Source organism: Tubulanus polymorphus, chromosome 6, assembly GCF_964204645.1.
Source record: "Tubulanus polymorphus chromosome 6, tnTubPoly1.2, whole genome shotgun sequence".
NCBI lineage: Eukaryota > Metazoa > Nemertea > Palaeonemertea > Tubulaniformes > Tubulanidae > Tubulanus > Tubulanus polymorphus.
The window spans coordinates 4,602,063-4,628,560 of NC_134030.1; the positions used below are offsets into that span (position 1 = coordinate 4,602,063).

The 26,498-nt window shown below is 37.6% G+C and overlaps 4 protein-coding genes across 6 annotated transcripts; 1 reads left to right on the forward strand and 3 right to left on the reverse strand.

The window, feature by feature from the left end:
* Positions 1 to 200: 200 nt before the first annotated feature.
* LOC141907223 (acid-sensing ion channel 2-like) lies at positions 201 to 3,045 on the reverse strand. The gene is made up of 7 exons (XM_074796803.1): positions 2,894 to 3,045; positions 2,249 to 2,807; positions 1,845 to 2,118; positions 1,684 to 1,740; positions 1,455 to 1,602; positions 617 to 708; positions 201 to 478 (listed from the first exon to the last, which is right to left on the reverse strand). The coding sequence occupies exons 1-7, from the start codon at positions 3,043 to 3,045 to the stop codon at positions 306 to 308; spliced, it is 1,455 nt and encodes a 484-aa protein (XP_074652904.1). The 3' UTR covers positions 201 to 305.
* A 1,113-nt stretch (positions 3,046 to 4,158) lies between these two features.
* Positions 4,159 to 6,959, reverse strand: LOC141907224 (acid-sensing ion channel 2-like). The gene is made up of 8 exons (XM_074796804.1): positions 6,877 to 6,959; positions 6,528 to 6,755; positions 5,871 to 6,198; positions 5,407 to 5,505; positions 5,152 to 5,326; positions 4,698 to 4,791; positions 4,499 to 4,590; positions 4,159 to 4,334 (listed from the first exon to the last, which is right to left on the reverse strand). Exons 1-8 carry the CDS (start codon positions 6,957 to 6,959, stop codon positions 4,159 to 4,161), a joined length of 1,275 nt encoding a protein of 424 aa, XP_074652905.1.
* A 570-nt stretch (positions 6,960 to 7,529) lies between these two features.
* LOC141907225 (acid-sensing ion channel 2-like) lies at positions 7,530 to 9,260 on the reverse strand. Its single transcript, XM_074796805.1, has 5 exons — positions 9,036 to 9,260; positions 8,862 to 8,949; positions 8,140 to 8,392; positions 7,938 to 8,029; positions 7,530 to 7,690 (listed from the first exon to the last, which is right to left on the reverse strand). The coding sequence occupies exons 1-5, from the start codon at positions 9,258 to 9,260 to the stop codon at positions 7,530 to 7,532; spliced, it is 819 nt and encodes a 272-aa protein (XP_074652906.1).
* A 1,545-nt stretch (positions 9,261 to 10,805) lies between these two features.
* LOC141907487 (uncharacterized) lies at positions 10,806 to 26,312 on the forward strand. Of its 3 annotated transcripts, none has more exons than XM_074797146.1 (29): positions 10,806 to 10,921; positions 11,053 to 11,159; positions 11,668 to 11,779; positions 11,956 to 12,083; positions 12,377 to 12,441; positions 14,136 to 14,336; positions 14,434 to 14,544; positions 14,780 to 14,848; positions 15,348 to 15,431; positions 15,536 to 15,622; positions 15,724 to 15,875; positions 16,203 to 16,430; positions 16,786 to 16,917; positions 17,138 to 17,255; positions 17,349 to 17,525; positions 17,629 to 17,748; positions 17,822 to 17,944; positions 18,158 to 18,301; positions 18,411 to 18,626; positions 19,042 to 19,223; positions 19,636 to 19,947; positions 20,296 to 20,443; positions 20,876 to 21,046; positions 21,420 to 21,606; positions 21,879 to 22,185; positions 22,500 to 22,594; positions 22,672 to 22,720; positions 22,934 to 23,101; positions 23,541 to 26,312. In XM_074797146.1, the coding sequence occupies exons 2-29, from the start codon at positions 11,093 to 11,095 to the stop codon at positions 23,686 to 23,688; spliced, it is 4,101 nt and encodes a 1,366-aa protein (XP_074653247.1). In that variant the 5' UTR covers positions 10,806 to 10,921; positions 11,053 to 11,092; the 3' UTR covers positions 23,689 to 26,312. The 3 variants fall into 3 exon arrangements, with proteins under 3 accessions (XP_074653247.1, XP_074653246.1, XP_074653248.1); XM_074797145.1 differs by having other exon boundaries at positions 21,876 to 22,185; positions 23,541 to 26,311; XM_074797147.1 differs by lacking the exon at positions 16,786 to 16,917 and having other exon boundaries at positions 21,876 to 22,185; positions 23,541 to 26,311.
* Positions 26,313 to 26,498: the final 186 nt, after the last annotated feature.

The window sequence follows — 26,498 nt, forward strand, 5'->3', positions numbered from 1 at the left end:
CGATGAAAATGACTCCCGGTGATAAATAATCTCCGATCTAGCGATGAAAAGAGAAAGTAACTCAATTAAATTTACTGGTCATATGGTCGTTTCTTTTCATAAAAATATCCATACATATTCGATCAAAGAAGAATGACAAAAGCATTTGAGAAGCATATATGGATATTTCAAGACGGGTTCGGAAAATTGTTTTATCACGAAAATAATTTAAACGTATACGTTTTCTGTTAGCTCTTTGCGTATAAACAAATTAGAATACCTAAATTAAAAGACGCCGTTTAGCACTCATAGCCGCAAAAAGCCAATCAGACGGGAGCTTCAGCCACTAGACGTGTAGGTCTAACTTCAGTTGAACTCTTTGCCAGATTCCTCACGCGAAGACACGATTTCACAACAAAAATTACGACAAATTCTCCCAGTTCGTAGACACTGAGAATACTGGCACCTATACAAAAACCGAGCTGTCCACCGATATCAGCTGGAAAGAAAATATCGATAAGTCTATACATATGCCATTTCACAGTTCTTCAATTCTTTTGGGTTTTAATCTGATTTATAATGGACAATCATTAGCTACATAGTTATGTCGTATGAATGAAGGTAGTTGCTCACTTACCGATCAGTTGTTGCCATTCGTATTCCGGAACTTGATATATATTCTCGTATTCAAGTTGTTCAAAATACACTCTCATTTCGATGAAGTTTTCCCTGCGTAGAAAGAACGTAACAAGAATAAATAGCGGGTCAAAATCTGTAAGAGGCTGCGAGAAAGATGAGGTCAAGAAATGGATGCCTAAGATCATGGAATAGAGTTCTTGCACGTGACGTCACAGTTTGTTTGCCAACCAGTGTTGGAGAGAGCCCTTTTCAATTCCCCAAAAAATACTCTTGTCAAATTATGTAAGTTTCTGAAAGCAGCCTTTGAACCTCCATGATGTATCCCCCTAAATTACTAGATTACTAAATACTACACTATATATATATATATATATATATATATATATATATGTATATATGTGTGTATATATGTATATATGTGTATATATATATATATATATATATATATATATATATATATATATATATATATATATATATATATATATATATATATATATATATATATATATATATATATATATATATGTATATATATATATATATATGTATATATATGTGTATGTGTATGTGTGTGTATATATATATGTATATATGTATATATGTATGTATATATGTATGTATATATATATATGTATATGTGTATGTGTGTATATATATATATATATATGTATGTATGTATTGCCACTATATTATATTATGTATTACATGAACGATATTTGTATACTGTACTTTGTACAAAGTTACAATAAACGAAATGAATGAATGAATGAGCAAAAGATACCAGGAGATTTACGAACTTCGCGGGTCTCTCAAGCACACGGCCATCAACCAACCTCATGTCTTCCTTCGTCACACCCATATGAGATTTGAAATATGTTGCTGCTTGGTTTGATGGAGTCATCGCCGTCGATAGCTGTAACTCGTAGGAGTTTACGTCGCAAGGAACCGGGCACGTGTTGACGCATTCCGAATCAAATCTTGCTGTGAATAGAAGGGTTTTTTCAATGTAACGGCTTTAAAAGTTTTATAAAATGAAAAATTGGAAATCACACCCGACCTTACCTGGTGGAATCTTGACAACACATTCATAGTATTGAAGCAGTGTGCAGGGTTCGTAGTCTAAAAGGAGAATTATCGCATCAAACAATGTTCATGAATGGATTTATAGATCCTTACAAAAACTTGTAGTAGTTATAGCCAGGCAAACACAAGAATCTACTCACTCGAATCATTAACCTGGTAACGACAGTTGCAAACTTCGAATATATTTTTTAGAAGACATTCTCGACGACAGGAGCTGTGTGAAAAGTGCTGGAAATAATCCAGCGGATATTGCATATTTGGGTCCGAAGTATTTCTACATTCGCCGTCTTCGTAAGGTGCCGGCAGGTGGCTGGTCTTTTTAAAAGTGACACCTAACAATGCCTCTACGCCTGGCTGTATAGCGAGACCGTATTCCCGTATCAATGGCTGCTCTGTTTGGTCGTGGACCAAAACCTGCGGGATAATCATAAGAAGAAATAGTTTACGTACACAGCTATTAGCAATCATCGAAATACATCGCAAAATATATGATATGAATAACGAAAATTGAATTTTACTAGAACATATTTTGAGTTATTTTCACCTTTATCCCAGCCGATAGCGATGTGCTTGATGTAAGGGCATATTCCCGCTGTTCGATATCGATTCGGACCCAAAGCCCTTGGTCGCTACCGGAGCTCGTCACTTCTAACGCCTTCCTCCCGGTGCGCTGAATATATTTATAAGAATTAAAAGAGAAACATCGTCCATAATGCGTGTAGGTTTCATCGAAATAATCCGAACAGTTTATTTTCGCATTCAGCCAGTAACATTCGAAAAGTAATGCATTCAGTTTGTGTCCCCCACTGCTCAGGAGCTCGTCATACGTGTAATTCATGAACACCTGTTTTATGGCGTCCGTTAAAAATAAATCATCGAAAGGCGTCTTCTCGGCAAGGATTTGCAGGTGCGAATGATTTTTCAAGTGGCTGAGCCTTAGAGCGTTCATGTTACAAATAGTAACAACGGGGAATGGCATGGGACTTCTGTATTCGATTTTAGATTTCGTACTGACGGGTTTTTTCACGTAGACAGCCACTCGTGGATGGATCATACATATACAGAACGATATCGAACCGAGAATCATGACGATCCAAGTTACCCTGAAATTCATCCAAACGGATACAAATTAATCGTGCTTTCATTTTATGTGTGCATAGAATCATTGAGTATAGTTTTCATTACATACTTTCTAATAGTTGCGACATCGTAGCCACCGACATATTTTATTCCATGCACTGAACTGTCCTGGCTGAAATCTATAACAGTCTCTTTAATGCTAGATGTCGTACGTTTATCATCACAATCCTTCGGCAATTTTTTGTTGGTGTTTTCCGTCATTTCTTGGTGATAAAATGTAACGGTTTTGCTCTAATGAATACGTGTAGTTTCACATCTTTAAAGTCCTGCATCAGATATAACGCATGGACTACCGGTGTTATCACCGTTATTCCCTCCGCTGTGACAAATGAATGAAATGGGATAAAGGGATATTTGAATGCAGAGTCAATATCTAATAATATGACCGTATATTGTGAAATCCTGGCCGATGCTTCTGTTCAATTATTCACGTTGCCGACATTGGTAATGCACAATTAATTACCCCTAAATTATGGTTGAGCGATGCAAAACAATATATTAAGTCATTTTATAAATCACTGCACTTACCTGTCAGCGCTATGGACGCATCATCAGATATAGGTATCCAGGGAAACTAGTTAAAAAACAAATCCCGACGGTCTAAAACCATTCACCGAATAGTTTGATGTCATAATGGAATAAATATTTACTTTAGTATTGATAATGCGGCGCAGTTTAGCGGGAATCTTGTGGATTCGAGTCCCGCGCGCCACGAACTAGTATTGAACGAACACTTTTAGACTGTCTAATGCTAATGTTTGGAACGGCTTTGTATCAGCCTATTTAGACGAACGTTTCACCGATTTAGAACGCTCGATTTTCTTCAGAATCAAGTGCGTAAAGCTTTGAAGGATTGAAGCATCGCGACCGGACATGGCTATAGGTTACAATGAGTATGATGGGAATTGAACTGTAGAGCTATTCGAATTGACGATAACCCACCATATTGCGATGTTATTCCTAGGAGAAAATGATACGCACATATACATTGGACATCTTCAAAACTTAAGAAATCATGAGACACAATGCACGGAAACATGGACACGAACAATCGGCAATATCTAAATTGTATTTCAATAAACAATCTAATAGAAATCATATACTAAATGACTATACAAATTTCATGCTTTACAGTTTTAGCGATATGTATGTGAAATTGTATCAACATTTGTTTCTAACTAACAGTTACGACTTGAAACGATCAGTTATTATGCTATTATTAACAAGGAGGAGGTGATTGAGATATTTATGCCTTCCACATTCAATGTGCGCGCTATATGCCGAACGTATTTGATATCCACGCAGAATAGTCTCTTATGTCTTCGTAGTCATTTCCTTCGTGTGTTGCGGTTTGATATCTGTAACTCGCCTTGTCTTACTTCTCAAACTCGTCCATAGTTTCAATAGAAACATCGCTAGAAATTCGACGATTTCGTAAAGGCTTAAAATACTGGCGCCTATACAAAACCCGAGTTGTCCGCCAACATCGGCTGGAAACCAAGAAAAGAAGATCAGTAACCGAAGTATATGGATTACTAAAATTGAAGGGGATTTTAAGTTATCTTTAGCTTTACATCATACATAACATAAATGCAATGCTGTATTCGATTTTTACTTTATAAAGATACATGAAGCATCATTCACACACTCATACCGATCAGTTGTTGCCAGCTGTATTCCGGCTGTTGTCGAATGTGATCGTAAACGAGTTGTTTGTAATAGACTCTCATTTCAAGGAAATTTTCCCTATTAAAGAAATCGAGAAATTTTTTTCTCTAATGCGCCGAAAGTTTGTCTATCAGGCTGATTTGAACCTAACGCTAGGAAGAAACGATATGAAATTATTACCCTACCTCATTGAGGTCGTTGATTGATTAATCACATTTCGCAACAGTTCGGCAGCTAGGTTCGAAGGAACCATTGCTGTTGTTACTTGTACTTGATATTCTATCACGGAACACGATAACACACAAGTGCAGTTATGTCCCAACGTAGCTGTGAATGCAGAAACCCTTTACAGAAAAGTGGATCATCATACAAGTTACCCAGTTCGATGACGTAAAATGAGCTCATCAAACAATTGCTGGTTATTTAAATTCAAAGTTTTTCGATTTTCATCCAATAAGAAATTGTCATTTCAAACTACTGTTACTAACGTCTACCTGAAAGTTTATGTATTATGCAGGTAACATAGTGATGCAGCGTACATGGCTCGTAGTCTGAAAATTCAAAACAATTCTTAAAGCGATTGAAATTAGAAAACAATTTCCGCAAAGCTACGTAAATGATTCATAAGACCGTACTTACTTGAATCGTTGACGTATAGCGAACAGTTACATGTTTTGAATAACGCTACCAGGCGACACTCTCGCTGACATGAGGAGTGCGAATACGTAGGAAAATATTTCAACGGGTTTTTCACGTTCGGGTCCGACATGTTTTTGCAGTGACCGCCTTCGTAAGGCGCTGGTAAAAAATTCAGCTGAAATTCAAAGCAAATCGAACACGGGTTTTCAAATCTCGTTATTCCAAATGTGTACTACGACAAATGCTAGGTTTTACCCGTTGTGATGACAGAGCAGCCAACGCTTCGACACCTGGTTGTACAGCAAATCCAAATTCTCTGACAAGCGGCACTTCATTTTGGTCATGAACCAAAACCTGACACAAAATAGTGGAAATATGTTGAATGAGTGCAGAATAAAAGTTGAACCCTTTGCCTACTTTTTACACATAGTTCCATGATAATTTCATTTTGAGGTATTAGTGAATTCCCCCCCCCTCAATTCTGATTTGATCTGGTGTCTCTTACAAACCCACCACGCCTTCCGGGAACGAAAAAGGGGGTATGAAATAGGTAATAGGTATAATCGATTAAGCATAGATATGATTCGACGGTCGAACGAATTTGCAGAATTTTTCAGTTTAAATCGAAGTGATTATTGGAAATAACTGTTCCGATTCGTGTAGACAATCTTCCATCTAACCTGAACCGGCGGCAAGCAACTGATTGGCTTAAAACATACCTTAATACCCGCTGAGGCACCACTCGAAATAGCGTTCTCGTATTGTTGTACGTTAATTCGCACCCACAACCCCTGATCGCTACCCGAAGTTGTCACCTCAAGTGGTTTACCGTTTCGTTGAACGTATTTCCGCGAATTGAACGTATAACAACGCCCGTAAGACGTCAGTACATCGTCGAAATAGTCGGAGCAGTTGATTTTCCTGTTCAACCAGTAACATTGAAACATAAACTTGTTTAACAAATGACCGCCTTCGCGCAGAATGGTTTCATATTTGTAGTTCTTGAACGCTTGCAATGTCGCGTTGTCGTATTGAACTTTGAAATTTCTGGAAGAGAAAAAAGTCGTACGTTTGATATTCGAGTAATACATGGTTATACCTAATGGTTCATCGACTGATGCCCTTGTCGCAAAGAAATTACATGCATATTAACATGGAGAGATTCCCTCTATAATAACGAAAAACTAAGTCCGAAAATGTTTCCTAAAGAGGGAGTATTTGTCGTTTCGAGGATACGCTAATAGTCATCTTCAGGAATAATGAATGTGGGACTCTCTCTCCATATTCTCTCTCGTCACAACACGGATATAGTGTTCTATCATTGTTGGACTATATAATACAGACATCTCTATCAGATGTGGGTGTTTCTAACTTACGGCGTAGGTGGATTTTCTGCAATGATGCGAAGAACAGGATCCGACATTAAATAGCTCTTCCGCAGAGTGTTCAAGTTGCAAATCGTTACGGCCGGAAATTCCATCGGACTTTCGTACTCGATCGTGATTTTAGTGCTGACGGGTTTTCTCATGTACACCAGCACTCGAGGGTGGATCATGCATATGCAAAACACTATAGATGCGATAATCATGAGACACCAAATCACCCTGAAATAATCGGAGGGAGATTTTAAAAAGGCTGATTAGTTAGACCTGAAAATTTCTATTTTCGAAAAAAAACCATAATTCTGCATACGAAATGCAAAATACTAGAAAAGTGCCAACTTACTTCCGTATAACTGCGGTATCGTAGCAGCCGACATATTTGATTCCGTGCACAGAACTTTCTTGACTGAAATCCACGATACTCATTTAATGTTGGACGACTCAGGCGACGACTCAGAACGTTCATCTTTTACGGTGTCGCCATCATCAACGGGCTTCATCTTTCGGGTAGGGATTACTACAGAAACTCGGTTACAAAGTTTCGCGAAAGAATTTCACATTTTGCTGGTGTCCCGTTTTATGATTATGTATACGCGTATTTACAATGAATATGAATGGCAACATCCGTGTGATATATGTTCGCGTCCATTTGTACCAACGTTGGATCATCCGAATAGCGATTCCCGTCAATCGGTTTATGATACCGTTCTTCACACTCGTGTGTTGAGTGGTAAAGCTTTCAAATAAGCAAACACTACGTAATGAAAAATCACTGATTGGATAAACACGATGAATATATGAACGCATCACATAGGCTTTCCGGTTTTGATCGCCGCAGCGCATTAACGCTCGTGGATGAGACATTTACACCAATTCATCAATAATGTACTTTTCTAGTTCAATTTCGTACGTTAAAATAATCGTCAATTGAAATAAAGCTGAGTGAAAAAAAAAATATCCGAAAGTTGATAGACGAAAATTAGATAATTCATCAAATTACAAAATCGTATCCACGCTTTTTTGCACTGTCACGCGCGTACTGATGTTTCGTTTTCGTTTACACATCTTCAGCGGAAGAATTATCAGAAATTCGAACAATTCGTACACGCTAAGAATACTGGCTCCGAGACAGAATCCGAGCTGACCCCCAACATCCGCTGCAATTACAGAATGAACGAGGGACCATTATTATATATTTCTTCCGTTATCTTAGGCAGAGAGTTCGTGTAACCGAAATCCGGCGATAGCGATGATAATTTAAGGCATCATTTTCAAAAAGACTATAAACAGTTAACTGTCACATTCTGAGTCGATAAACATTTCATACTCGAGATTTATATTGTAATCGCTTTTATGGATGTCTTTAGTTGAGCTTGATAGGTTTGTTCCCTGTTAACCGCTTACCGATCAGTTGTTGCCACTCGTATTCCGGCTCCTGGTAGAAATGCTCAATTTCCAGATCCTCGAAGTAAATTCTCATGTCGATAAAATTCTCACTGCGAAATATATGTTACATGCAAACCACCATAGATACGTAATATTTGAAGAGAGAGAGAGCGGAATGCGATTCGTTATCTTGTAGGTGACGTTTCAATTTTACACGTACCGTAATCTCGTCAAAGATATGTTTTGCTTCTCTAAGAATTGTCCAACTCTATTTGAAGGCATCATCGCTGTCGATACTTGAACTGTGTACTTGGTTAACAGACATGGCGGTAAACAAGATTTGTGACATCTCTGATTGATGGAAGCTGCCAAAAGAAATATTGAAAAACTGCAGCGACCGATGAGCAACTTGATATTGAACATGATATTTTGTTTCTTGTCAAACGACGAGTAAACGATGAGTAAAAAATTACCTGTTTCGAGAGGTTTCAAACATCTTAGATATTCACATAACGTGCAGGGTTTGAAATCTAAAAAAACAAACTTGACGTATCATAGGACACCGATTCGCCTAGGAAAAGCATATCAATTTCACTCACCCATAGCATCAACCTTATAAGAACAGTTACATATCTTGAAAATCTCTAACAGGCGGCATTCCCATCGACAAGAACTCTGCGAATATGGGGCGAAAAACTTCAGTGGATTTGTCGCTCCTTTTGCTTTCATGTCCTTACATATCCCACCCTCGTATGGTGCAGGCAGAAATTTCATCTGAAATTTGAACAGAATGACAGAATGTCTTACATCCGTTGTTTACTAAACGATGCAAGGCGAGTTATTCCGACTTTTCTCAACTAAATGAACTTGCAAAAAAGAAAGTTGTCGATATTCTTTAGAATAAATGGAGTAGAGAAAAAAAGATAGAAACCTGCTTCGAACTAACAGCTACTAAAGCTTCAACACCGGGCTGTACTGCGAAACCAAGTTCACGGACCAATGGCTCCTCTGACTGATCATGGATCAAAGCCTGCAATTATAAAGTAAAAGATATTTGTACGTAATGCCAATATTGTTAATAAAGATACACCATTTGATGTCCGTGAACGATTTTACCTTGATTCCTGCTGATAAGACGTTAGAGACGGCGTATTCGTGTTGTTCCACGTTGATTCTTACCCATAGCCCTTGTTCGCTTCCTGAAGTCGCAACTTCCAGAGGTGCTCCATATCGGCGCGTCACTTTGTGGCGGTTAAACGTGTAACATTTTCCATACGATGTATATTGTTCATCGAAATAGTTCGAGCAATTGATCTGCCGGTGCGACCAGTAACATTCCATCAAAAATGAATCCAGCTTATGGCCCCCTTCGCGGATCGTTTCGTCAAATATGAAGTGTTTAAGAACTTCGTATTCGTCAGTGGTATATACAGACGGTCTTATGAAAGGCGGCTGCCGGGCGATAGGCCGAAGCGCTGGATTCGAGTTTAGATAACTTTTCCGGAAGACATTCAAGTTACAAATCGTAACAGCCGGGAATTTCATTGGACTCTTATATTCAAATGTAACTTTGGTATTGACAGGTTTTTTCATAAATACAATGACTCTGGGATAGATCATAGTACCGCAAAATCCCATTGATAAAACTATTACTAGCAGCCAGACCACCCTAAAAACAGTGAAACATTTCCATGTACTCATAACGTCGATTGGATTTTTTGAACATTTCATTTTTCGAACCAAACTTCATTCAGATTGTTGCAAATAACACACGCGATAAACCCCAAACTCTTACCTTCTCGAAGGAACAACGTCATAGTCTCCGACATATTTGATGCCGTGCACCGAACTTTCCTGACTGTAAGTTGTGAAATTTCTATGTCCAGCAGGTGATGGCGAGTGTTCTTCGTTCGTTGCCGAATCCGTCATCGCTTTTAATCGCAATCACAAGATACCGGTACACCAAGAAATCTTTTCCAGCGTTCTGGCTCAATCTGAATTGGCAACGCCTTTGTGAAAATGAGCATTCGGATATCAAACAATTTTTGTTTTTTCGCCATCGCTATGCAAATATCGCTTTTTTGTTCATGTACAAGACTAGTAAATGATTAATATGACTCCATATACTGATGATACAGTAGATATGATCAGCGTTGGTAGGTGCATCCCTTGAGGATATCATTTTATGATCAGGTTGTGTTCATTATGTCATTTGAAAGATTAAAATTCTCATTTCTGATTATTTTTTTGTGTATTAATGGTATTGATTATTTAAGTGTATAACTTGGGCCTCTGCTAGTGATCCCAGCAAAGTTTCTACGAAAAAGCCGAAACCCCAGGCGTAAATGAAGTTTGTTTTGTATAACGATGATTTGAGGATTTGACAGCGACTTGGTATTCCCGAAACGGTGATAACCAGCGCATCGTTGTAACTATTTCATTGTTAACGTTCTGGAAACTAAGTTCAAAACGGAATTCGAAAGATCCTTACCGAAATTATATTACTCTGACCACTCGTACCGAATCTACATAACGGAGGTCCAGTTATGGCATTGCATGGTTCTGATTTCATTAGGTTCACAACTATTAAAGACCCCTACATGACACGTTCGAACTTAACAATGGAACAGAGGAAGACAACATTGGCATAGCCTACTACTAGTTCTTTTTCCAGAAAATTATTTTATGAAGATATTTGAAACCATAATACGTTATGGGACTGTAAAGTGGCGCAGGCGTTTAGGAATTAACCGCTAGACTTGACTCTCTTATTTTATGGGATTCGAACTATGAATGGTTTTGATTTGACAGTCTTGGTACGGTTAGGAATGAACCTTTGGTATTCAATCTCACCCACAATTCCCCTGTTAGCATCAAAATGGCTGCCACTTGCTGAGTACTAGGCCTATCTGATTATTAGACACAGAAATTTATTCGTAATTAACCGGTTTTACGGTCCGCTACCGCCCGAGAATATCATTTAAACGCATGAATTTTTTAATGTGAGTATATACTATAGAAATGAATGTTTGTAGTGCCGTAAACTGAACAAGAAAATCTTGGTAAATGGACGAGTTTGTATTGAAATTTTGACATTTCTTAATCTTTTAAAAATTCTTGATTAATTTTGTAGACTTTGCGCTCCACACTGAAAATAATAGGCCCAAAATAATATGATGATTAATGACCAGGTTATCCTCGAAGAAGACTATGATGAGAACTACCAGCCCTCTGAAGAAGGTGGGTTTTCCAATTTAAAGTTTAGAAAAAGAATTAATTTTTACGGTCATCATAGAGACATTGTGGGGAACCATTGTGACTTTGTGTTCCTGGTTATGTACCTAAATGTTTGGACAGAGTTTTTGCTCTTGTTACTATTTCAAGGGTGTTTAACACACTCCAGCAGCATGTATTTTTTTTTGTTGGAGCCTAACCTGACCCTGACCCTCATCTTTCTTCACTTCGTTTCTTGCTGGTATAGTGTAGTCACTGTACTTTTTAAATTTTGCTGCGTGCAGCTAGCCGCAATGATTGGCTACTTATTTCTGTTACTTCTGTTTCATTGTTAATTCATGTAGGGTCTATTATAATTGTGTCACATCAAGATAGTTATTAAATTTCATAAATTTTACTTGATGAAAGTCATAGGTTTACAAGATTTGAAAAGGTTTGCTTTATCTAGCTCAGGATAATGTCAATTCAAATCTGTACGGGTTAGAAAATAGGAATATATTTTGATTCGTTGCAGAAATACACGAATATGCTCAGGTGATTGGCATAGATCCCGATAATGAACATGAATTATTGTGGATCGCCCGCGAGGGAATCAATGCCCCGCTGCCTGAACACTGGAAACCGTGGTAAGTATTCCGAGAACGCAATTCTAGATTTCGATTGGACCCTAGTGTTGAAAACATCATCGAATATGAACCAATTTTGACTTCAGATGAAGGAACTCGTTTATAGTATCTAAGCGTATTCGAGTGTAGCTTGTATAAATGAAGCATCAATTAATTCTTATTCTTACATTTCACAGCCAAGATCCGAATGGAGATATTTACTACTTCAATTTTCAAACTGGAGATAGTATTTGGGACCACCCGTGCGATGAGTACTACAGAAATATGGTCTCGCAAGAAAGAACTAAGATCGCCGCAGGTGGAAGTAAGTCGAGTAACAAAATCTCTCTCAGTCTTTTCATATTGATGAGGGGTCAATTCGGGTGATAGAATTGTAGCCCACTAGGATACAAATTCAAGAAATTAACACCGAAATTTATCCTGACACCTAACGATGGTCGCTAGAGAGAGTGAGAAATTGTGTCTATAGGCCTATAGTGAATTTTAATCTTCTATTCTCAACGACTGAGTGTAAGCGTTATTCTACTGCCAATTCTTTTAAGGTTCAATCATTCTCTGTTGAAATATTGCATCTTTGTTTTTGTCAATTTCCTGCAGGTAAAAAGAAAGGCAGTAAAAAAGACAGCAGCAAAAAAGGAAAGGCAGGAAAGTCATTTCAAAAGGTAGGTGTGCGTTGTTTTACTCGAACAGGACATGTGATATTATGCTTTACAGAAAATCGATACAACCCCCCTTACCCAGCTTCGTCTATGTTTGGAGCTTGCTTCACTTCAGGCTACGTGCATTTCTTCCCACATGAAACATTGAAACACAGTTTGAAAAATCTGCTTTTCTGTTTAAGCGTATGAACTATAAGATGCAGTTTTCACTAACCATAATGCGCTAGTGACAAATTTACAGATAATCATTATATATTTCCCGCGAAATCAGGTATCAAGGCCCAATACAGGCGTGAACCTGCATCATATGATATGAAACACTTTTTGAGCTGATCTCACTGGTATTTAACAAAACTTATTGTTTGACTTTGAAATTCTTTTATTCTGCACATGTTACTACTTGGTTTTGTAAACATACTTTTGTAAGCTGCATTTCTTTTGTCTCTTTTCTGCTTTCTGTGTTTCTACGTTTGCTGCACTGATTTACAGCAGTTCGCATTAATCGACTACGAAACCGATCTAGACGTAACTTCCAATAGTTTACGCAACTCAACACACGTTTCATTGTCAGAAAACAAAAAAATGGAAGATAACATTTCTGTCGAATCGCACAAAAATCTACATGAGAAAATTGATAATTTTTGTGATGAGGGGAGTGGCGATGTGGAAAGTTTTATTTTCGTATCGAACAGTCATCCACCCCCGGTGGAGGAGGATAAGAATAGAACTCTGAATATTGCTGAAAGTTCTCACGAGAAAACCGATAAAATAGATCTAACCGTCAGTTCATTAAAGAAGAAGGAAAACGATGATAGAAAAGATGATGATACTGATCATGGTTGTATGAATAATGAGAAAGATGAAAATGAGGAAAGTGATGCGAAAAATACAAAGGAGGAAAAGGATGATAGACAAGAAGATGCTGCTGATCACAGTCTAAATAATGTTGATGATGATGGAAGTGAGGAGGAATATGATCACGATGGATCTTATGTTTTTGAGTTTGTTGATGATGAGGATGTTGAGAATGAGAATGATATTGTTATAAGTGATAATGATGATGATGATGATGATGATAATGTATATGAAGACAGTTTAGATTCACCGGTAGGACCGCCGCTTGTGGTCGCTACTATGAATAGTAAAATTGACGTCGAATCAGTGGTAGTAAATCAGTGCGTTCCTGATGTGGTTACAGTAAGTCAGTTGTCGTTTTGAATGTACAGTATTGATGTTAGAGTACCATTCATTCGGTACCATTAAGCATAGAGTAGATCTACAACGCACTACCTCCGTTGATTGCTGATCTACAGTTCCCTGTACCCGCATGTCGAGACAATGTCTCATCACTTCAACCGATGTAGATGACTGAAGAACATCCTGTGATGAGAAGGAATAAGATTTTACCTGCTCACTAGATATGAAACATAGTTGTTAGCGAAACACAATTTGTTCATTTCAGTAGAAACATCAGTTCTGCTGCCACAAACATTCAGTAGTTTTCTTTTTCATCACTTATTCTTAGAGCATGATTGTTGTTTGTAATGTTTCCAATTCACACATTCATTTAGTCAATCTAACTACTACAAAGTGGTAATTATTCTATCTATCCAGGTTTGTTTTTATAACAGGTTGTCCCTCATATTCACAAAGAAAATAATTGTAATTGATTTTATTCGTTGTATCTTATTTTGCAGGATCTGGGACCGGTGAAATCTTCATTAGGGCCGCAGGGTTCCCTGCGCGGAAGTGGTAGCCAGATGGCTGGCAGTGGCAGCGGTCTTGCTCCTCTAAAGGCACCGGAAAGCCCACTCAGCACGATGTATGGTGCTGGTACGATGCCTAGCACGATGGCCAGCGTAAATTCAGCGAAAACTGGCGTGTACTTAAAGTCTGAGGTATTTATGCAATACAACCTTCCATGATTCAATCGAGATTTGAAGAAAATAGTTGAATTTGTAAATATGAATCAACTTACTCAATTATCATTTGTAGGTGAAAACTGGGACGAGGAATTCAGCTCAATCTAGCGGTGGTTTTTCAAAAAGTATCCTCAGCAGCCGCGATGAAAATATTCAAATGATGCCTAGTCTTTCGGATGAAGAGGTAAATGCGGTGATGCTTGAAAACATCAAGGTTTGGTTTTATACTAGACAGGTGTTAACTTTAAACCTGGGGGCTAACTCAGTTGGAGATTGAGTTAGTTACCAGTCTAAAAAACTGAACATTGGAGTTAAAGCCCCGAGTTAAAGTTGCCGGACTAAAACTGAACCCAAGTCTTCTATTTATCGTGAGAGGTATTACCTTCCCAAATTTTGACACATTTGCTTTTTGATTCTAGGAAGCTACAGGAATACCCCGGTACAGTTTAGATGTTGATGTTCATGACATAGCCGAATTAGGATACGAAGTAAGTATTTCAGTGAACTGTACTGAATTGTCAGCGATTCCTCTGAACAGTTTAGTCCTTTATTGGTAGATACACCTTTTTTATGTATGCCATTTGCTTCTTTTTTCGCGTGAAGCTCTCAACTGAAGAACAGTATTTTCAAAGTTTTAAGGAAAGTAACCGGTATTCCATGACGCTGATGTCTCGTTACATTTGTTTCTTGTCTCATTCGTTGCACGGAATATCTCATGTTTGGTGAATCGTCTAGTACCTTCGTATCCTAAGTCATATTGTTGTGCACCAATGATATGTTTGTACAACTGTCCATGAATTTCTTCAAAGCTCATCTCGAGCTCTTCTATGTTCACGGTGATTTCATTTGCGTATTGTGTTTGTGGCAGTCTGTGAAGAGTGGTTTTAGTCGTTATGCTTGTCTTGATAAAAAGCATCTAATCTTCACGTCTATGTAACTCCAAAATGAAATATCGGCCCTATATTTGTTTGTGTTTATTCTTCACAGGATTCGGATGAAGACAAGAAATTGCGCCAAAATCATATCGAAATAGCGGACAGCGATAGTAGTGAGGATTATGGCAAAGATGTGGTATGCGCGGATATGATAACTGAAATTTTATCTTCCATTTTCACAGGGAAACGTATCATAGTTCTTCTTGTAACTAATGCAATAACTTGAAATGTTTTATTCAGGATTTTGGAATTGATAAGAATCTCTCGGAGCGAATCATGGATATTGACATGTTAGAACCGGCTGCTGGTACAATGCCGATGGAAAAGGTAAATTACTCTCTCAAACTGATGGCCCTCACCCTACGCTTTTAGATGTTTCCAGTCCTGGGAATATATGCCTTCAATTTTGCTATATTTTACATTTGAAGGATTTCGATTTGTCGCTTCGTTCATCAACAACGATTTCCGGTATCGATACAAAAACGGGTTTAACCCCTCGTCTGCCACCGGGTGAACTGAAACCACTCGCTAATGATAGTCGCAAACAGAAGGCTGCACTCGCAGCTCAGGCTGCTGAAAAGTAAGTCTGAACAATAGGTTGTAGATATGTAGCTTTATAAGTTAGCGAACTTATTAATGTGACGTTGAGAGATAGAATTATTTGGATCATTGTGAAAGAAATCTTATAAATCATATTTTTTGATAACTTATTTGTAGAGTTTTTGCTTATTCGATCACGTATTATTTTGCTTTACCCTAACGATTCTATTATCTTCTAGTTTAAGTATTGTATCAAATGTATGATATTTTTATTGTGATATTGTAAAATGCAGCAGTTATCCTTAGAGCCGCGCTATAAACGAAATTGAATTATCATTTGGATCAGTAGCGGCTGTTCGTATTACAGGCAAGCGGAACACGACAAACAGTTGAAAGAAGAGGAGCAGAAATTGCGACTTTCAAACGAACGATCGCTCGACGAAATGAAACGGAAACTCGAGCAGGAATTGGAAGCGGCGAAACTGGAACTACTCGAAGAGAAAGAGGAACGCATGCGAAAACTGAAAACGGAAATTCACATCGAACAAGAAGTCGAAGAAGGTCGAATACGCGATGAGAAAGAAACGAATCTACGGTGAGTTGATAACAGTTTAAATCACTTTAGATCTAAATTCATTTCATGCAGATAATAACATTCCTTTGCTTCATACATAGTCTCATTACATCTACGTCTATTAGTGCAGCAGTGCATAGGTAAAGCCGTGATCACATCGAATTCTTTGGTCTTCTTTGTCTGTTTAGAAAGGGACCAAATTTGGCCTGACAAAAAAGAGTCAGTTTAACCCGGGTCTCTTTGTGATCGTAGCTTATATGATGGAACCACGGCGCAGTGTGGTTTCAGCAATTGTAATGAACACTTGCTTCAATGATAGTTAAAATTACTAATCCATTAGTTACTCGAATAGTTGAACTAACTGTCACTTATTTAGATCGCTACGTGCACAATTCAAAACTGACGTCGAAGATGAAGAAGCGGATTTGAAACGCGGTAAAGAGAATCATCTGAAAACGTTGAAAGAGGCCATCGATAAAGAGATAAAATCAGAAGAGGATCAGTATAAGTATGTAGCAGTGTTTCCCGCTTGAGCTATTAGTCACCGCTCTTACGTAACAAACCGACATTAAAAACACTATAAACAACTTAAAGAGTCTTGTAGCAGCTTGTCGACCAAGCCCTGAAATGAAGAAGAAATATACATGTTAATGAAAAGGTTATTTGAATTAGTGAAATTCCCACCTGCCTGATTAAGATTATTATTCACTTTTTCTGTGAAATTTCAGAAAAGACAAATCAGACACTTTGTCGAAACTACAAAAAGAGGTCGATGCGTTACAGAGGGAAAAAGTTGAAAATCTGGAGAAAGAAAAACAGGAGATTCTCGACAAACAGAAAGCTGAGGTATTTCAGATAACAAGTTTATATAGACTCCTGTCTTCAATAAGATTGTGATTTGTTTCATGTACGTGTAAACAATTAATGTTGTAATTGAAGGTTGATGTTTGGACGCAGAGTGAACAGAAACGACTCGAATGCGAAAAAGAATCGAAACTAAATGAACTTCGTCGAAAATTTGACACGGAAATCGAAAATGTGTCGAAACAAATCGAAAACACTCACACGCAACGTATGGATGAGGTGAAAACTGAATTGAGCAACAAACATGAACAGGTACAGAAGGTTTTACAATTCTGACTTTTATGTAGCAGGCTACAACATGCTGCCATCATCAAAAAAACACACAAGACATAAAGGCCTGAATGCTTTTTTGTAGGAAATTGAGAAGTTAGTGATTGAAATAAAGGCACTACAGAAAGAAGAGATGCTGAAAAAAGAACTCGAAATCAAAAAACTCAAGGAACAACAAGATGCTGTATCACATCTCAAAAAAGAAGTGAGTATTAGCTATGAAAATGTGAGAAAAAATTAATGAAATCAGGTCAATTCTAACGCGTGTATTCAAATAGTTGGGTGATGTATTGCAAGAAAAACGAAAAGAGATCCTCGACGATCAAGAGAAAAACATTCAAGAATTACGAGAAACTCATGAGAAAAATATCCGTAATCTACAACAGGAATATAAAGTGAAGGTATTCACTCCTTCGAATCACATCTCTCTAGTTGACATAAGACTTCGTTTGTAAGATCTACATTTGATTAGGCCTAACTGTATTGTCAATAAAGCCACAACAAAATCACAACTGTAATAAGATTCATCCAATCTTATGCTTAAATGTCTATTGGTTTTGTTGTGACTTTATTGATCATTCGACTCTACACAATAGAACTGCATTATATTGTAGGAACAAGCTGAGCAGAATGCCTTGGAGAAACATTTAATCGATGAAAAGAAAAAGTTGCAGACGAAACTCGAATCGGAACTGGAATATGTGAAAAAGGAAAGCAAACATAAACATGAATTGCTCAAAGTTGATTTTACTGCTGAGGTTAGTTTTGTTTCTCCAGCATATTGAACAAGTTTTAACTCTTTGAGATTGGAAACCTTTTTGGGTCATGACTACGTTATCATGAATTTATTCATCGACGTCTATTCAGGAATCGAAAACAAATGATCGTCAAGTTCGAATCAACAACTTGAAGTCGGAATTAGACAAAGAGGAATCGACTCTGAATGAAAGAAAGAACATCTTAACGACGAAGAAAGAAGAAATCGATAAATTGATCGCGGAAACTCAAAGACAGGAAAATGAGTTCGAGCAAAAGAGAGAAAATATGCGTCAACAATTGAAACAGTTTGAATCAGAAAAAGAGGTGAGTTCATTACTGTATGCCTCGGATTATCGCATGCTGCAGACGTTATATTTCAAATTTTCTTACTCCTACAGGATGGCCTCTTACCTGGAAATCATGGAAATGTCAGGATATTTTCTTTTCTTTAAGAAATTGCGGGAATTTTGTAAATAAAAAGCTATGCCATTCAAGGAATAGTCAGGGAAAAAGCATGTCAAATTAAAGAAGCTACCCTGCACCAATTCATAGTGATATCGACCTATTCCTGTTACGACTGTCCTGAAATTCCTCTACCCTTATTTATTGATCCCACGATATCTGAGGCAGGCACAGTCTATACATGTATATAGGGACTATTGTCTAAAAGAATACGTTTTGAAAAGGATTTCTTTGAAATCGTGATCAATGTTGAAAGATGAATGCATTCTGGTTGTAGGAAATGTTGAGTAAACAGATGACTGAATTACACACGCAAGAAGTCGAAAGTTTGAAGACCGAACAACAGCAGTTACTCAATGACATACGCCAGGAGAAGAACGCGTTAGATAGTCTACGTCGCGAACGCGCTGAACTCGACTCGCATATATCAAAACAAAAACGTTTGACAAATATCAAAAGGTAGAAATGAAACCTATTCTATTGAGTACATATAAGTCGCTTATGTAGCAAATGCTAAATACTGAATTTCTGAATTCATACAAACCTGCTAGACGCCTACCTCTGTGGTTCAGCTCATCAGTATAAACTGTGAACCCCAGTTTACGTTAAGCACTTTCGGGGAGAGGTTTTCGATATGCACCCCGAGCCCTTGGAATCTATAAATCAATGAATCTAGAAGAATTCAGGACACATCTTAAGCCCCTCATATTCAGACAATCTTATGCTAGACGAAGGCATTTGAACTGGCTGTAAATTATAGTTGAGTCTATTTCCAGTCTTGATGAATATGTGTTGAATAAGTTGATTAAGTTTAATGATTATTTTGATGTTGAATGAGTTTTCGTTCAGTTCGGTGTTCGTATTCTTGCAGCATATTGAAAGATCAAGCCGATGAAGCGAATCAACAATCTCCGCTCAAACCGAGCGAGGACGAGACCCTAACGCAGGAGAATCCGCAAACACCGAGTCAAATCGACGACGTTTCAGAAATATCGACGCCGAAACCTCGGCCGCGGAAAATCAGCGTCGTTCGCGTCTCGGACGCCGACAAAGAGAACCACGAACAGAATAGAACATCTACGCAGAAAAAATCTCATCAACGGAATCGACTCGAATCGGCGAGCGATGATTCACAGCTCAGCGATGATTACATGATACGTAATCCTAATATGCGAAATCATAGGTGAATATCAAATAACAGTTTCCCAGTGATGCCTTGGGATGAAATATCGAATCCTGAAAATCATTTGAAAAAGTCCAAAGAAAATCCTAAATTTGCCTAATTTACCACATACCCAGAGAAATGCAAAAGTAAGAAAAATAATTTGGAAATCACGGTTATGAAATTGTTTTTTTATCTGAAAGGTGATCATGCCAGTTTTAAGTCATTAAGAAATCTCTTACCTTGAAATCTGCCAAATATGGATAATTCGTAGACCTGGCAAACTCCAGTTCCTTCATATTTGAGTTGATAGCATCCAATACTTTCATCGTATTAATACAACTTTGTTACTACCAACCATTTTATCAGAATGAAAGAACATCTCGCTAAAGAAGGAGATTCGATCAGTCGAGCTCGAGAATTCCTCAGGAAACAACATCAACATCTGAAACGCAGACAAACGGCTCTGAAAAGCGCTCATCAGGAATGGGAAAACGATATGTCAAAACAAAATCAGGTTCGTGCGACAGGAATTTAAAACTATATTGCGGGTTCTTACGTGGTTTTGAAAGTCTTGGAAAATGGGAATTTTTTTGTTTTTTTTCTCTGGCTATGGCAAAGGAATGAAAAACCATAAAATGGTCTCAAAATAAGAGTTTCCTTTAATTTTGAATTTTAGACTGTATGCCTAATTGTCTTACAACACATTTAAAAATTAACTTTATGAAAACACTTTTGTCGATGGTATTGATAAATTTGTACTTATTTACTTTGAATGGGCCTACATTGCCTGTTCTAGGTTGGTAATGAGTAACTTAGGGGTATGGAAAATTTATAATCTGGGTATGGGAAAGTTGAAATTGGGAAACCCGTGAGAACCATTTTCTCCTAATCTACACACCGTAAAGTCCTAAATGTTCAAACTTGTATATTGGTTATAATCGCGCAGAGTTTCTCAAACGGGAGTTTGGACGTTTTACAAGACGTGAAAATGAATATGGACAAAGAGTCAATTGAACTGGATCGAATGCTTCGTAATATGAGTCACGGGAGTCGACTTCTGCGCGAGAAAGAGACAAGACTTCGAGAACTTGAAGCAGCTCTCGCCGAGACTGATGAGGTATTTTCCCCCTTCCAGCTGGCAGGGCCCAGTTATCGAAAAAGTTTAACTGAAAATTTTGGTTTCTTAATATATTTTTTCAATATCTACGATAATTAAACCACTTAAGCGTAGACTTTTTTGTCAAACCGGATCCTGGGGAAAACCCACAATTATGTATTATGAAGAAAGGCTTTATTCTAACTCAGTTCTATGAGTCATTTTCAATCCTCTTTAGTTTATCTTCCTCATTATGGATTTTTCTTCAAAATCTCAAATTGTATGCAGTTTCTTGTCTATTGAAACCTATTTCTATCTGATTGTAACTCCTGATTAATAGTTGACTAAACCTTGATCCTCAGATATATTATTTCATTTCATCATACGTTCACAGGAATCCGATGAATTCGATGATTCGTTCCATCCTCTACAAAATGGCAGACGTAACTACGGCGATCTGGCATTGTCAGACGATGAACTGAGCAGTGGAATCAGCAGCAACGAATTCAACTTAGACGATCTGCTCTTACCGGCAACATCCATTCAACATCAGCAGAACTTATCTCCTCTACCCGAAACTGGTACGAATTTTAGTAATCAATCTACATAAAAGGAATGGAAATTCACAACTAGGCCAAGTTGCAGACCAGGCTTGATCGATAGTTTCTGGTTAACATTTGAGTTGAATATTTGAAAATTATTATCACTGTATGAACAAATGTTAAATTGAACTAACAATCGGGCAACTGGGTCTTGAGGTTGAAGATATATGCTTTTATTTAAAACGGGCCCCAGTTATGTACCGTATTGTATACCAATACACATCATATGCGGGTTGTTTGTATTGCAGTAGCAGCCATTCCAATATCGAAAAAATTCTCATCAATGCCGGCGTTGAACACTCCGCATCCTCCGATGAATTTCATTCCTCCGGCGATTGCTGAGGATCTACAAAAGATCAACAACAATCTCACGCACGTGATGAGCATGTTAAGCGTACAGAGCTCGCCGCCGAAGTCTCCAGCGGCGATGCATCACGCTCACTCTCTGAACGGACTTCAACACCAGCCACCGACCGATTCCTCACCCTCGCATCATTATCATCTACCTCAGTATATGTCTACACCTCATCTGGCATTCAAAGCTAGTAATCCTTACCTGTAAGTAACTTACAAATACATTATAGGTTGGCCGCTTGCCTGGAAATTAGTGTAAAGTCAGACAATTTTGTAAGAACTCTAAAAATCAAGGAAATTCGTTGAGATTGCTAGATTGCACATAAAATCTTATGGTTTCCGTCTTAGCTGATAAGTCGGGGAAAACAACGTATATGTCAGGGAATAGTCTGGGTAAAAGCTAGTCAAATAAAAGTGACCACCCTGAAATACCATGTTCATATGTATACTGGCTTAGAGTTTTAGTTTGTTATCATATGATCATATGTTATTTCATTCGTTTTATTTCATGAATATAGTAACCGTCCTGAATCTAAAATCAACTTCGGAAGTCAGATCGTATTTCAAACTGCTGAACAGGCCCTCGAGAAAAAATGGCGAAAGTATTTCGGAAGTAAGTACAAGATATGATGTGATTATATCAGATTTTGGTATTACGCGTTACGTTAACGTTGAAAATGTTGTTTTTAGGTAAATCAAATCCAAGTAAAAGTCCTGGAATTGGAATCGATACTAGTCGGTTTGTATTGGTTTTTTCATTACCTTTGTAACATACGAACGCTTGAAAATATTCTAATGAAATACTAATAAATATTTTCTTGCATGGATTGGACATGAAAACAGTTATCCAATTGTTCTAAATTTGAAAATGATCATTTTTAAATTAAACCAAGGCGGTTAGTCGTGCGTAGATATGAAATTCTAATCGTTGCGATAATTATCTTATCGACAGGGACGTGCTGAATAAATTCCGAGAAAATTTCCGCGATCCCGTGATACAACCCGACGTCAACGTCGTGTTGAATAAACATCGACAGTGGTTAAAAGACTTCCGCAAAGATTTACGAATCGTACCGCATCATCACACGAGCTCAACTAGTTTGCAACACATTACTGATTCGTATCCTTTTCACTAATCTACCAATTTGTTTTTCACAGGAGAGGAAGATATTTATCGGCCTTTAGCATTCTCTGTTCATGTGCTATTTGTCTTTTCTTTCAAAGCGTGCAAATCGCCATTTTAGGGTAATATTACCAGGTTCAAGGTTTCTTTTACCCGGATTAAGGGAAGAGAGGCCAGAAATGAAACTTTGCCACTCCCACCAGGATTAAAATCTATGATCCTAAGATGTTATCATTGAACTAGCCTTACATGAAAATTAGTTAATTCGTATAGTAGTCGAATGAAACACTCTAATCCATGTATGCTGTAGATAATCGATATACGGAATAATTTATTATGACGAAACCACCAAACCACCATTTTAAGTTAATTCGTATTGAGAATTCGTAGATTTGTGCGTCCGTGCCTATTTTTCCTTGACGATTTTTCTGTATAGATCACTGCCGAATGGACATTCGAAATCTGAATTGAACTTACACACCCCGACAACTGCGGCCACGACGGGGAACACCGTGTCTAAAACTAACAGTGCTACTCGCTTAGAACTCGACTCGAACAATGAAATCAGAATCAGAAATCAGTGATAATACGTTCTGGAAACTGATGCAGTCCACGCGTCAACATTATATGAAGCTGTAATTGTGATATAGTGTACGGATACTCATCCTTTTGATGTCTTCCCTTTGAATGTAAATTTCCATCATCAGGTTAACTCCAATATTTATCATTTTTTAAGGACGTTTGTAAGAAGTTTGAGTTCGGGGCGGCAATTTTTTGTACTGGTAATCTCTTGTCTTGTTATTAGAATTTTGTATTCGATGATCTAAATCTCATTTGTAAAATGTCTACTGCCAGTACCTCCGGGGTAAAGGAAACATCACAGCTGCCAGCATCATGGGATATCCCGCTATACCCTGCGGATTTCTATTCTGGTTCATCTTTTATTTGCGATAAATCAAAAGAGGAATGTGAAAGCTCTCGAGAAATTCATATCAGAATACAGTATTCATGCATTGCTGTATTTAAATTAGTATACCTATACAACTGAATACAGGTAGTATAAGCATGTAGCATGACAGCTGTAGAATTAATTCTGACTACTAACTATAGCTCGCTGCTAAATTGCAGCTGGTGACAGCGTATTTTTTTTCTCTATTTAAGGGAAATTAGGTATAGTTTTTGTCGTATAATCGCTAGGATGTATGAGAGACACGCATTAAGCCTAGCGCACATCGACACTGCGATTGGAGACAACTAGTTGTAAGGCAGTTTTCGGCGCATGAGAGGAACTGGCTGGATATGATCAGTTGCTTGAATGTGTCGATGTGAGTGAGCTTACGATTGGTAAGCGTCGATCTATCTCCAGTTCCAGCCAGTTGCCCATGTTCTACTTTTGAGCAACTGGTTGTACTCAATCGCAGCCATATCCGTCGATGTGTGCGCTCTGGATCTCGACGATCGACACGCGCCATGCAGTTGCTGCAACTGACCGGTTGTAACTAGATTTCGATGTGCGCGGGGTAATCGTTCGGTAGCAACTAGTTGTCTCCAATCGCAGTGTCGATGTGCGCTAGGCTTTAGCTTCTGTATCGTGTATTTATTCATACGAAGCATGATATTTTGTTATAGGAAAAAACAGCTAGACAAACCAGAGATGTTAGCAGTATAGTTGTAATATTAACTTCATGGTATAAGTATATTAGTTTCGCTTACTACTATCTGAATAATGCATGTTAATAGTAGCATTCGAGCTTCGGTTATTTGATTTAAATCTTTTGGTTTGCGAAATCTTAGAAAAAAATCCATCGACTTTTCGTATGCTTGTGATGAATATCTTTGGTGTTGAAATTACAAAGCTCTTAATTTTGGTGAATTTGGAGTATTAAGAATTGAATGAAAATGTGTAGATAGCTGCAGTTGTATGTGGCTTGATATTTGATGAATATTTACTAGCGCTCAATAGACTGAAAATATCGAAAATGATCCCTTACTACTTATTGAACTTTCTCTGGATAGTTATGTACAAGTACTTACAACTGCCAAATTATAATTTGAGTATTTTATACTTAATGTTTTGTTTGTATGGTATGATATTATTATGTTGTAGAAACAGATTTTATTAATTTTTACTTTTATGTTAGGTAACTAGTTTTACTACAAAGACGGTAATTTAGAGAATGCCTTATTTATATTATATGTCGTATCACTAATTTTTGTACGTATGTAGATTCCATGTCAAATGTTTTGATGGACAGTATTTACCTTCATTCTGGTTTAGATGATGTTAGTTTCACTACAGGAATTATAAGCACAATTAGTAGACATTTACCAAGATGACTACCGGACCACAAACAAAGGCCTTCTTTAACATGTTTTCAATATTTTTCGGAAGAAGAATTGTCTTGTTTTCCATTGAATGTGTAATTCAATTGGAAAAAACCCCAACACGCCAAACTCCTCTATTGCGGTAGTTTTTAGTTCATATTGTGGGTTTTTTTAAGAATTGTCTTCTTCACAAATCATAGCCTATTTTTCGTTGTTTTTCGAGTTTGTTTATACACCGGGTAGTGTCTTTCTAATCTATGTCTGTAGTTAATTTATTACTAATAGTAGTAGTAGAGTGTAGTAAAAGTCATCTTCTACCCAAACTTGTACGTGAATATATATTTATTCAAGTGCCTTGTCCAAGATCAGTCGGATAAATGTGAACGTTATAATCTTCTTTGCTTAGAAGGTTATTGGCGTCAGGTTTTTTCCGTGTAATCACCTTTCATGATTTTACTGTCGTGACGCGTGATAAATGTTTATGTCGGGTGAATAGAATTCATTGAAGTGTTGCGTACATGTCAGAGCTGACGTACGCCTTAGTATGATATCTTACTGATCGTTGATAATGGAACGTGAACTAACGCACAACGATATGTTATGAGAAATGATTAAAATGCGTTAGTCTCGAGTGGTCTTATTCGACCGCGGTTGAAAGAATTTAACTGAAGAATTATACCAGACACCGACATGCGCCTGTACATGCTGCTGAGAGATTTAATCCATTCGAAATATTAATGCTGAAATATTTTGATGAAATAAAAGAAAAACATGTATCCAAAACAGTGATGTTATATTTATTCTATGGGAGTTTGATTTTACCCTTTGAGGGCAACTGAGCTCACAACTACTGCGATATTCAATCCTGTGCTGCCTTTCTTAAAAGACATGAATGGATTTCTGGTTTTGTTATGCGACAATAAAACAGGTTTTTTAATTTAACGCACGATGGATATGGATTTCAAGTGACTACAGACTCGATAAACTGAGAAAAACTGACTTGTTCATTTAGTCATAGTATCCATGGACACATACTGCTGTTTCTAAAAAATGTATCACTCATGGTAAG